The sequence below is a fragment of the Puntigrus tetrazona genome, chromosome 4, assembly GCF_018831695.1.
Source record: "Puntigrus tetrazona isolate hp1 chromosome 4, ASM1883169v1, whole genome shotgun sequence".
NCBI classification, from domain to species: domain Eukaryota; kingdom Metazoa; phylum Chordata; class Actinopteri; order Cypriniformes; family Cyprinidae; genus Puntigrus; species Puntigrus tetrazona.
The window spans coordinates 16839400-16852124 of record NC_056702.1 but is presented as its reverse complement, the minus strand read 5'-3'; the positions used below and the strand labels follow the sequence as shown (position 1 = coordinate 16852124).

The following is a 12725-nucleotide window of genomic DNA, read 5'->3' as shown; positions in this document are numbered from 1 at the left end:
ACCGGTTCTCCAAAACGATTCGTTCGTCTCGCTCGCTGGCATTTTCTTCGTCTTTACACCAGTAGGTGTCGACTATAGCATTTTTTTTTAGTTGTGATACTTTCCTTATTTTAATACAATGCCCCCCTGAAGGTCTAAGAAAGGAAACAGTGGAAAAAAGAATAAAGATTCGAGAGGGAAATGGGATCCTTCCTTTACTTAAAAGATTCATTCAAAACACTGCTAACAGCACTATCCCCAAGCACTGAGCAGTCAGCTGTATCCTTAAAACGGCCTCCCCAGGTCTAAACGTCTTTGCTGTGGTTTATTTATGCTCCAGTTACAGTTCAGAGGAAGTTCGAGGCTGAGATTCAACTCAAAATGTTCACGGGTCGAGAGGCTAACCGCTAATGTATATGACAATGTTAGTGAAACATGTAACTGCAACGGAAACATTCAACTGTCTCACATGAGAGAAACGAGAACGAGTAGATAGAAAGATGAATGAATGAATAAACTGAGGAGCAGACACATCATAACTGGTCAGTGTCATTTAAGTTATGTAACACCTTATTCCAAGTAAGGACTCATTAATTGAAGAGGGGAAAATTCCCCCAAATCCTTTTCTAAGAATAGAAAACGTTAGTGGAGCCGTTTCTTTAGTAGTCCACGACGTTATAATCGTAATTAGTGTGTTGTAATGCGACTCAATCGAGGTAAACAGAGCCGGTGGAGACCGAGCAGTTCACAGCTCGGGTGACATTTCTCGCCATACGGGCATTTCTGGTCCTTGTCTTCATCCAATCTCCATCTCAGACATTTACGCCGCAACCTACCCTCGTAGCTCCTCGACGTCAATGACGTTTGACTTTCGAGGCGTGCCTAAACAGTTTTTGATTGACTGTCCGCCGGCCAATCCGCGCGTCCGTTGTGCGGCGGGTAGCCAATCATTGGGCTTAACAGCGTAAACCAGCGTTTCAGCATGCTAGGTTTACCGGTCTGTTTTGAGCCAGGAAAAAATTGGCACAGAGCACTAGCACAGCCTGCTAACATATACTTGTGATAACAGGTTAGCAATTAGTCGCCGTTTGAGTGAGTTTAGCAGTAAGGAGAAGGCCGTTCTTACCTTAGTGACCAACACCTGGGTATGTAGTCGGTCAGTGTATGTGTATGAATGTGGCTTTTGGTGCAGGCTGGGACGGCAGCTACAGGGATTAGCTGTACGGGGAGCTCCTGCTAGCAGTGCAATGCTGACATACCTTCAGACGGCTTGCTAATTATCTCATAAACGGGGATTTTGCTGCGACTCTAGTCGGAAAATCGTCACCATTCATAAGCGGACTGTATTCTGAAGCCCGGACCGGTTTAAATAGTCCGACAGTGAAGCGTTCGAGTTAGCTGGCTAGCTGGGTCGCCTTCAAGTACAAGGTTAGCTGCTTAAAACGAGCCACCTGGACCCGAGAACCATCAAAAGAGGTAAGAAACACTATTAAACGCAGCATTGCTAAGTTAATTGAGTTTTTAGAGTGATATTTAGCAAGAGCCCGGCCATTTAAAGCAGACTGGCCATCCAAATATTTATAACGAGAGAACTATGCACTCTAAAAGATCAAAACCACTGAGGTCGATTCGTGTTTGTAGGCAGTTAAACACACGATCGTGCTTTGATTACAATCTTGTCATTCGATTTCTGACATATTCGCTCATTTGAGGTACTCAATAACGCTTTCTTCATGTCTGTATGGGATACTGCTGTGAAACGAACACCGGTTGTTCTCTGTGCAGTGATGATCACTATATTTGCTGTGTATTATATTCATATTTGCACCCGTGTAGGCAGTCTCTGATGGGATGAGAACAACGTCTCACTTTCCAAATCGGAGTAAATGTAATCAGTGTTGAGTTTGTCGCCTTCAGGTTTTCTTTGGCTTTTGCCGGCTTTACCAAGTCAACAGTCTTGTTTATTGGCCTCGTCTTTCAGGCTCTCGGGAATGCAATATACTCCACACCTGTTTTTGTTCCACAGCTGCAGTCATGCGTTTCACGGACTGACAATTGAGACTTTTCAGGCACACTGATTCGAGCTCTTCCGATCTCCGGGTTTTCTGTCTGGCAGTGTTTATATCGAGACAGGACACACTATTATCTGTCAAGGACACGCGTTTCATCAGAAAGCACAATGCAGGATCATACCAGTCGCTTTGTGTGTGGAAACTACATTTTTTTTTTAAACCTTGGGCAGCGTGAGTGACTTGCCAGAAGTGTCTTTAGTCTCTTATGTGCAAAAATGTTCAGTCACTGCATGTTGGAGTATGCCGAAGGAACGTTTGTTGTCTTTTATAAACTCAGATCCAGTGTGCATTTTGTTACAAACACTGTGTCAATGTAAAGGACAACCATCTGTATCATGGTTGTAATTTGAGTCAGGCGTTCTAATCAATGAGAGGACTCAATTGTATGTTACATGGCCCTTCCTTATAAAACAAACACAGACTCGGGCTGTTGTCTCGCAGTATGTTCTTTAAATTCAAAGCTTGTGAAGTTTGAGATGTATTATTAAAAGTGTTTTCATTGGGGTGAAACATTTTTGCAACTCCAAAAGTGTTGGAAAAGCGTTGCGATATAGTGAGGTGTGTCAAAGCAGATTTTTGAATAGTTTCGAATTGATTTTGAAGCAAAATTGTACCTTGGATGATGAAATTGCATTATCATTGTTTTACAAAATAGTTTTTAAAGCAGCTGTTGCGCTTTGCTTACGCACTGTTGTAAAAAGATGAAATGTATATCACATACATGCATATCCATAAAATTCCCAATACATTTGAAAGAGAACATTATATATTTTTGAGAATAATCATTGTATATAATTAATATAATCAACCGAATCAACCACCTAGAAAATGCTCTTTGCACTGCTATTGTCTGGCAAAAAAAAGAAAGAACAAAATCAGTGTCCACATCCTGTTCGTGATATAAGGGGGCGTAATGTTTTGGAGCTTCTTGGCCACCTCTAAGTCCTCTTAGGCACAACAAAGCAATTGTGTATTTTGCCAGGGTGTTTTGCTGTAGGTTGAGAGGACATCTAGGTGTCCGTTTGTGAGCCGAAGCTTAACTGAATGTGGGTCATGTTGTACAACAATGATCCTACACTCTTAAGTAAATGTATAACCAAACGGCTTCAGTAGATGACATTTCACGCTTTAGAACAGCCAAGTCCAAGTCTTGACCAAAGTTGCCATTTCCTCACTTGACATGGCGTGAGAAGTTTTATAGTTCAGTCTATGAAGAAGGTGAGCTTACATTTTTACGTTTCTCCTAATGGACTTTATAACATTATCGCAGTCCTTCTCGTCCTTATGTATGTGAAGGCCTTGTGTATGAAACATTGAACGTCCAATAAACAACTCGGTATCTTGAGCGTTGATTTATAACACTGTTAGATGAATGGGGAATAAATCCTGGGCCGTGGTTAAGTGTGCAGTGCTTTGTTTCTCAGCGCTTTAAATCCCAGGATCGCACTGGCAGGCCGTCTAAGGCCATATTAGAGCCACCATAATGTAAACACATCTGCAGAATGGAAAAGCAGTCGGCTGTTCTTCAAAGCTAACTTTTACGTAAGGGTCTCGTGGTCTTAAGTTCATCTCTGTTTTGGTAAGGCATCCATGTGGCTCGTCATATGAAAAACAGATCGCTGAGAACTTGTCAGTATCTAAAGTTGAGTTTGTGTTGAGAATAATTTCAGATTGATGACCTTTAGTATTACAGTTTGGGTTGACGTTAATGTTAAATGTAACTTTTATTAAACCACTTGTTCTTGTTTTTAAAACGGCAAGCTGCAGTAAGGGTGGCAGAAACACTTCCCTACATGGCGTGGCTTTGCCTCCAAAGTCCTTTTGGTTTATGACTGGTGTTATGACAGCCTCACATTTATCAGCCTGATAACTGACAGTTACACACTCAGTTGTGAAATTTATTAGCAAAGAGTGTTTACTAGGCATAAGATCCTGCCTGAATGTATGTCACAGCCTTTCTTTTTGTAGGCTGTTCCCTTTTGCTTTGTATGTTACACAGTTAGCCACACACATTTTTTTTTTATACATCAAGGGCATTTGTCTTATGTAAAATCACTTAAGTCTATATTGGGTTGCATGACTAGAGTTTGACTACATACAATTTAATGCATTTAATTAAGTTAAGCTTTGTCTAGTTCCCTACCAATTCTAGTAAACCCATGCTCTTGTATGCCCAGTGGAAATGGCCTATCATAGCCACATTTTTGCATTTTGTGCAAATTAGTTCTTTTATTTTGACAGCTTTAAAGAAGGCAAATCTGGAGACTGAACAGAGGTAGGAAAAGCTAGCAATTTCAGGCCAGGATAGAGCCGATGAACCGGCGAACTTTCAACCTACCAGATAAGTAGACTTGAGAGAATACTTTAACTTTCAGACGAGTCTTCTTCTTCCTTGTCAGCAGATAAGAGATTTTTAATTGGTAGATGGTTGCTTGTCATTGTTGGAGGACTCTGGTGATAATGATGCGAGTTGTCATAATGACAGCACTTGGATTTGCACAGTAACCATATCTGAGGTCTCTCTGTTAGCCAACACCCCTTGCAGGAATCCAGAAGAAAGCGAAAGGCCCTAGTTCATTAACTTTTGAGACAGGGTTCAGGTCAGTAATATGTAAGAAGTGTAAGCTTTTTCCTTGTAATGCATATGTTTGCATTTTAGTGTGGATAAAGTGTTATTCTGGTTGGAAATGTTAATCTTACAAGCTGATGATACATTTAATGGTCCTCCTTTTTCTGGTCTTCAGTTACTTTTCTTTTTGGTTAGCTGAATCTGCAATTGGTATGTGTCCAAATGTAAGACACAGGGCAGAACAGAAGGTCACATGCATAGACCCCCTGTAGATGCTCTCTGGAGAACAAAGTATCTGCGCACGCTGTGAAATTAATCAGCTGTCGGTTACTCTCATCCGGCTCCTGCCATAGCAAAGTGTCAGGATGTTAACATTTTAGCTGAAAAGACGGTGTGTTGGGAACCAAGAACTGTTTCTTATTCAGGATGAATGATTTTCATTATAATCTTCAGTGCAGTCCTTAAGTATTTATGTGGCATGGTAAAACTGGTGGGATTTCATATTCGTTTTGGTGGTGTTTTTTGTTTTGTCTTGTAAATTAGTTTTTTGTTTTTGTATTTTAATATTAGTGTGGTGTCTTTTGGTTTTGTTTTTAATTTTTTAATTTATTTATTTATTTTTAAGATTTTTGCTTGTTTTGTGATTTAGGTTTTATTTTGTTGTTTTAGATTGTGTTTGTTTTTTATTCTTTGCATGTGTGTTTTTTTTTTTTTTTTTTTTTTGGATTTGGCATTGTTTGAATTTATTTTTCCTATTTCTTTAACTTATTTTCTTTTTTTGATGTCTTTGTTTGGGGTTTGTCTTATTTTGTGTGACTCATTTTGTTCATCATTACACGCTACTCCTTCTCATTCTAGTGGGGAGATGGCCTTTCTAAACACGTGTACAATGTGAAGTCCCCACCTCTTCTGCCACTCCTCTCCACTTCCTGCTCGGCCTGGGAGGAGTACTAAAGCTTGATCACTTTCTGTCCCATCCGTCCCCTGGTAATCCCAGTGCATGGCATTCCTGTGGGTGTGTTTTGAGCCGTTACGTAAGGCTGAGAAGCCTCAGGGACACCAGCCTAAGTACAATTTAACCTGTAATGGCCCATCGTTGTTTACTAACATGGAATTTGAATGGCCAAAGCACAGAGTGCATGTCTGTCCAGATCGTGGCTAGATGAGGATTTTATTTCAAAACACTTTTTTTTTTTTTTTTTTTTTTTTTTTTTTTAAGATCATGTCTATGTTGTCTCTTCTGTATGAAGCTCATTTACATTTGTCATTTAGATTGAATATTCTACAGCTCAGTAAAGCCAAATATTTCAATATGTCTTCACTGCCATTCACAACTTCTCTTCTGTGGCTTCATGGAGTTGTAAAGTGTCCATCGGATGCATCAAAATCAAAATGGTTTTCTGCACAATATCTCTGACTGTTCTGCTTTCTTTTTTCTTTGCTGCCCATAAACTCTCTCGGGCGTAGGGCTATGTCTTCAGCAGCCACCACAGCCCCGTCGGTGGACAAGGTGGACGGCTTCTCCAGGAAGTCTGTCAGGAAAGCCAGGCAGAAGCGAGCGCAGAGCTCATCCCAGTTCAGATCTCAGGACAAGCCCATAGAGCTGGTGCAGCTGCCTCTGCTGAAAGGTAAGCCGTGTTTACATGGTCATATGAAGTTGGTCGTGGTAGTGTTTTGAGCTAGTTTTGTTGGTCTGATAGAGCTGAGAGTTATTTGTCTTTTAATAACAAAAAAGGAAAGTGACATACTGCAGACAGACTTGCTGTGTGATCAAATGAAAAAAATCTCAATTATTAAGATGGGGTTGTTCTTTCTGTGTCATTGTCCCATTTTATGTCTCTCATGCTTACCAAGGCTGTTGTTTAGTTGAAGAAGCTGCAGTAAGAACAGTAATATTGTGAAATGCTATAAAATAACGATTTTCTATGTATATATATAAAAGTAGCTTTTATTTTATTTTAAATATTTTTTTTAAACGGAATTGTTGTGTGACTTCAATCTTCATTATCATTTCTAATATGCTGATTTGGTGCTCAAGAAACATTTCATATTATTAGCAATGTTGAAAAGTTGTTTTTCTCCGCTTTTAATAATTTTGTGGAAAAGCATGATACATTTCATCAGGATTCTTTGAGTATAGAAAACATCATAATAGTCATTACTGTTGATTCTGGTCAAGTTAACGCATGTCAGTAAAGTCACATACTACATGAGCATCGTCACTGTAAGTGGTTGGTTGTGGGACATAGATAACGGTGTCTTGAATATGTTTTGAATATTTAGAGGTCAAATGCGAATGGACCAAGCTAATATGTAAAGTATTTTAGGCTTCCTAACAACAGTCCTAAAATGTGGCAAAGTATAGTAGGAAAGTCAAGCAGATTGATTTAAACCATTTGGTATGAAATCTTTCTTTCTTTCTAGATGTTTCTGCACAGGAGCAACCAGAGCTATTCCTCAAGAAACTGCAGCAGTGCTGTACTCTTTTTGACTTCATGGACACACTGTCTGACCTCAAGATGAAAGAGTATAAGCGGTCCACCCTCAATGAGCTGGTGGACTACGTCACCCTCAGCCGGGGCTACCTGACTGAGCAGACCTACCCGGAGGTGGTCAAAATGGTGAGATGACTGGAAAGTTTCTGTGGTTGTCTAATTTATGACTATATGGTACAAGGATGCTTTAACTGTTCTCTCTTTTCATTTGTTTCAGGTGTCCTGTAATATTTTTCGGACTCTTCCGCCTAGTGACAGTAATGAGTTTGACCCAGAAGAAGACGAGCCCACGCTGGAGGCCTCTTGGCCGCACTTACAGGTAGAGAGCCACGGCTAGCATCAAATAAATAGTAATTAATTTAAGGAGTCTTAAGGTTTTATTTCAAAGGGCAAGTTATCTGATCTCTCTATCTCTTTCTTTTCCGCTTAAGCTCGTTTATGAGTTCTTCATTCGCTTCTTGGAAAGTCAAGAATTTCAGCCCAGTGTTGCCAAAAAATACATCGACCAGAAATTTGTATTACAGGTGAGTGATTGTCTGTGAAATGTTCTTTGACTTCTCTTCCTGTTATGAATCAAATGAAGCCTGTATTGCCAGTTAAATAGCACAGATATAGCAGCCTGAATACTTAATTCTGATTGGTCAGTAATGGCATTTTTCTGTCAGATATTTTTTTTATTAGAATTACCAATAACCTGTACAGTTGACTTTTGTCAATTATAACCTGTTCTAAATAGTTTTTGGAGGATTTTTTTATTTTAGTAACCGTGTATTGGAAATACCTTTTTTTTTTGAGGAGTACACATTGGTTATATAGTTAATAAAACTGCTGTTGTGAATTTCTAGCTCTTGGAGCTGTTTGATAGCGAGGACCCACGAGAAAGGGACTGTCTGAAAACAGTTCTGCACAGAATCTACGGAAAGTTCCTCGGCCTCAGGGCTTTCATCCGCAAACAAATCAACAACATTTTTCTTTGGTAAGTAACTGTCAGTAAGTAATTTTGTTGAGGATATACTAGATGAACCTTATGCTGAGATATCTTCTCTCTCTCTGCTGACAGTTTTGTATATGAGACAGAGCGCTTCAATGGCGTAGCTGAACTGCTGGAGATTTTGGGAAGGTATGTCATATTTTAGGACCCATTCTTTGGTTGGCAGTGATGTGGAGAAACTTAAATCAGGAAATAAAGAGTTTGGAAAGACCCACAGAGGTCACATTCCTGTTTTATTTTACTCCACCCTGTCCTCAGTCCTGATGCATTTAGAAGTTTGTGTCTTCTGCATGTTATCAGTTTCTCCCTTGGTTATATTGGTCAGATCATAAGTTTCACACGTCTCTGGTTTTACAGCATCATCAATGGTTTTGCGCTTCCTCTCAAAGCTGAGCACAAACAGTTCCTGGTGAAAGTGCTGCTGCCTCTGCACACAGTGAGGAGCTTGTCTCTCTTCCATGCCCAGGTACAGACACTCAGCAGTTTGTTACTTTTACACATGTCTGTGCTTGCTCGCCTACATTTCAGGGGCTGAATAAACCAATTTGTTGTTTCCATGAATGTTTATGAATCTGAAGATTTGAAAAGCGCTTGTGTTAATCTGAAGTCGTCTCTTCTTCTAGCTGGCCTATTGTATTGTACAGTTCCTAGAGAAAGACCCCACGTTAACAGAACCTGTAAGTGTTCCTTGTCACCATTATCTTCCTCATTCTTAATCGAGTTCCATCTTGTTTCAGCTTGTTTATAAAGGAAATCCACTAGTTGGCTTCATTGTTTTTTTTTGTAGGTTATCAGAGGCTTGTTGAAATTTTGGCCGAAAACATGCAGTCAAAAAGAGGTAATGTCTTAATTTTATGCAACGTTAAGTTAATCCAAAGTCCTCCTCAGAATGTAATTATTGCAGCTTCTACCAAATTTATATTAGCAAGCTTGAAATTTTTTTTTATTCCAAGAGAAATGCTTTACATGTTTTTCCAAAATGTTTTTATACCCTTGACTGCATTGTTTTCTTTTGTAGGTTATGTTTCTTGGAGAGTTGGAGGAGATTCTAGATGTGATTGAGCCCACTCAGTTTGTTAAGATCCAAGAGCTGCTCTTCAAACAGATTGCTAGATGTGTGTCCAGCCCCCATTTTCAGGTGAATACACCTCACCCTTAATATCCCTCACCAGCCTTGCAATGTCTTGTAATAGCCAGAAACAAAGTTTTTCGAAAGCAAGTTCCCATCACTGCAGCCTACAGGTTCATGTTCTGTCTACTAGTGACAGGAACTAGCGCTTCATATTTACTCAATTTACCAGTCCATTGTACATATTAGTGAGCGTGTTTGATCATTAATATCAAAACATTTTGGGCGTAAGATCTATTAAATATACAAGACGTACTTTGCTCAGACTAAATGAACTCTGCTTTCGCTGTGTAGTGCAAAGGAAAGCTTCAGGTGCTGCAGCCTAAAATCCCCATGTAGAACACTGCTGATATTAAATGGTTTAAAATGGAGGTTGTGAATTGTTTCAGGTGGCAGAACGAGCCTTGTACTACTGGAACAATGAGTATATCATGAGTCTGATTGAGGAGAACTCTAGTGTCATCTTGCCTATCATGTTTGCCAGTCTCTACAGGATCTCCAAAGAGCACTGGAACCCGTGAGTTTTCTATTCAAATTGATGTGGTTTTTATTTAAAATTAAAACAATAAATATACACCATGTAAAATTTGGGGTCAATACAATTTTGTAATTCTCTTATGCTAACCAAGTCTGCATTTATTTGATGAAATACATGAAATGGTGCTATTTAAAACCGGTTTTAAATACACTTGGGGTTCGTACTACCTGGAAAAGTCATGGAATTTTAAAACGGTCATTTCCAGGCCTGGAAGTTAAAATTTTGGAAAAATAAAATAACTAATATAAAGTTACAGAAGTCTCTCTATAATATAATTACAATGTTTACTTATTTTAGTTAACACATGCTATGATAATTTAATAAGTTTTTTTTTTATTCTTATGTATTCACTGTAGTCATGGACATTTATATTTACTAATATGCTGATTTCGCCAACGTTTCTTCTTTAACTTTATTTACCCGAGAAAATCACTTTTTTTACAAAAATAGCCTTGCAAGAGGATATCATATCATATACATATTTTTATACAAATACATTTCACAAACAGAAGTTAACACATTATCCATGATGAAAACAGTTGTGGCGTTAGTTTAACCAATAGTAACTATAATAGGTTTTTTATACTTTGAATAGAAAGTTTAAAAGAACAGCAATTGTTTGAAATAGAAATCTTCTGTGACAATACAAATGTGTTTCCTGTCAGGTTTGCTCAGTTGTATATAAAATATAGCCCTACTGGGGGAAAAAAATTACTTAACGCATATATTATATACATTTTAATCAGAAGGTCTTATCCGTAATAAGCATAATTTTGTTATAAATGGTATTTTCTCTTTGCACTCATTCCTGCGCTTTTTGAGAAAGTGGTTTGATGTTCATCATGTCTGCTTTTCTTCCACCATCAGGGCAATATCAGCTTTGATCTACAATGTGCTCAAAGCATTCATGGAGATGAACAGCGCCTTGTTTGACGAACTCGCCGCCAATTACAAATCAGACAGGCAGAGGTATGAAACAATCTATCTGTTGTGGTAAACTCCTGCAGTTCAGCAGAGCGGCTCAGATAACCTCCACCACTCTTTCCTTCAGGGAAAGGAAGAAGGACAAAGAGCGAGAGGACCTATGGAGGAAGCTGGAGGAGCTGGAGCTCAGAAGGGGCATCCAGAACAGCGACGGAGTCATTCCCACCTAACACGGACCTCGTCTCCGCCCTTCTGTGTGGCCCCAACCAATCCCTTTTTACTCTGCCACAGGGACCCCGTCCCCCTATTTGCTTCTCATGCTGCGTACTTTACCGCACACTCCCTCGTTCATTTCCTCCCTTTCAACAGCACTGTAAATAATCCTCTCCCTCTTTCCTGTATCATACTACTACACTGAAAGGAAGAAGAAAAAAACAGAAAATCTGAAGAGAGACTTAATGTGCACTCCTTGTTGTAAAAAAAAAAAAAAAAAAAAAAAAAGAAAATGGTAAAATGATAATCAACTATGGTCAAAGGATATATTTTAAAAAATCTTTTCAGTTCAGAAATTGTTCAGCGTCTCCATGTCAGTATGTTGTTCTCAAGGAAGTGCCCCGGGACTTTGGGATCCGTGCTCACCCTGCGATTAAAGATGTCTTATGTGAGGATCCTGTCGCCACCACTTTTTTTTTTTTTTGTCCTTTTATGAAGAGAGACTTTCCATCTAGACATAGTTTGACTCCCCTGACTGAGGGGACACGAATCAGAAACCCATGACGTGAATATAAGGAAAACAGGAGGGGAGAGAAAAAAAACCCCAAAACAAACATTGAACCTCCTCTCTGTGGTGTGCTTTTTTTTTTTTTTTTTTTTTTTTTTTTTTTTTTTTTTACAGGATGACCGGTCCAGTCCTTTACTGTACAGTATGGACAGGTGTCCATAACTTAATGTGCGAGATGGGCCGCAGTCGGCTAAGGTGGTTACCTTTGCTCAATAAAGAGGACAGACCTCTCTGAGGACCTTTATTTTTTTAACTTGTGAACCAGGTAATGATCTGGTCATAGTTTCATGCTGTCTGCTGTGGAGACTCTTGGGAATTCCAATGTGGAAATTCAGTAGTTACCAAGAGTACGTCAAGCTCGGTTTCTCCGAGGAAACGAGGACTGGTGGAATTTCAGTGGCACACAGTGTTCAGAGCTCATCCAGTGTTTTTAAAACAGTTAAGTGACATATATTTTTCGTAAAGAATATTCTGGACTGCTTCTCATGGGTCACCCATGTTTCCACTGCTCAGCTCTGTTGGCTTTGATTTCACGGTGGTTGGATGTCGTCTACATGACCGAGCTGAGCGAGACTAGGATTTTCTTTTTTCATGGAGTGTTTGAAATGAAATCCTGCTTATGGTGGGGTTTTTAGGGCCTATGTAAGTAAACGCTGATCCGGTAGGTCATAATCTCTCTCCTGAAATACCAGCCGCCAGGGCAGGTTAGAACTAAAAAGCACTTCGAGTTATAGCTCATTAGTTGTTCTCGTGGGACTTCAGCCCCTTTTCTTCTCTTCTTTTATTTGGAGTCCCAACAATCGTGGTTGTGGATTTTACATGTGAGGAGGACGTGTTTTATTATATTTTATTTTTTTGGCTTAATCACGTGTCTCTCTTTCTCTCTTCCTTGTTTTAACTCTCCCAAGCTCATTGTGTGTTTTATGATGGCCCAAGTTTGATATGTAAAAAAAAAAAATCAAAAGAAAGGGTTTGATGAATAGAATAAATCTAATTATTTTAAAAAGAAAGAGATATTAAATAAACCTGTTTTTTTGTGATAAACTTGCTTTCCTGCTTTTTTTTTTTCTTAATTGCTTTTGTGAGTTTTATTGTAATACCTCCCCCCATAACTACACCTCATCATTTTGATCAGATTAACCCATAAAGCTTAGGGTCATCTTTGTCAATTATTAGCAGTATTAGAGGATACAAAGATAATTTTGATCAGAGAAAATAGGAAGGCTCCAGTTAAATTAATAAAAGCA

General features: G+C 39.1%; 1 protein-coding gene across 1 annotated transcript; it reads left to right on the top strand.

Moving 5' to 3' along the window:
- The first annotated feature begins 968 nt into the window (after positions 1 to 968).
- On the top strand, positions 969 to 11420 carry ppp2r5ea (protein phosphatase 2, regulatory subunit B', epsilon). Its single transcript, XM_043237664.1, has 14 exons — positions 969 to 1455; positions 6088 to 6248; positions 7045 to 7241; positions 7333 to 7434; positions 7547 to 7639; positions 7961 to 8091; positions 8176 to 8235; positions 8464 to 8572; positions 8730 to 8783; positions 8894 to 8944; positions 9125 to 9244; positions 9625 to 9752; positions 10641 to 10742; positions 10825 to 11420. Exons 2-14 carry the CDS (start codon positions 6092 to 6094, stop codon positions 10925 to 10927), a joined length of 1407 nt encoding a protein of 468 aa, XP_043093599.1. The 5' UTR covers positions 969 to 1455; positions 6088 to 6091; the 3' UTR covers positions 10928 to 11420.
- The last annotated feature ends 1305 nt before the right edge of the window (positions 11421 to 12725 follow it).

Coding starts and splice junctions, on each gene's coding strand:
- ppp2r5ea (XM_043237664.1), top strand. CDS start 6,092: ATGTCTTCAGCAGCCACCACAGCCCCGTCGGTGGACAAGGTGGACGGC. Junction 6,249..7,044: donor GCAGCTGCCTCTGCTGAAAG/GTAAGCCGTGTT, acceptor CTTTCTTTCTAG/ATGTTTCTGCACAGGAGCAA. Junction 9,245..9,624: donor TGTCCAGCCCCCATTTTCAG/GTGAATACACCT, acceptor GAATTGTTTCAG/GTGGCAGAACGAGCCTTGTA.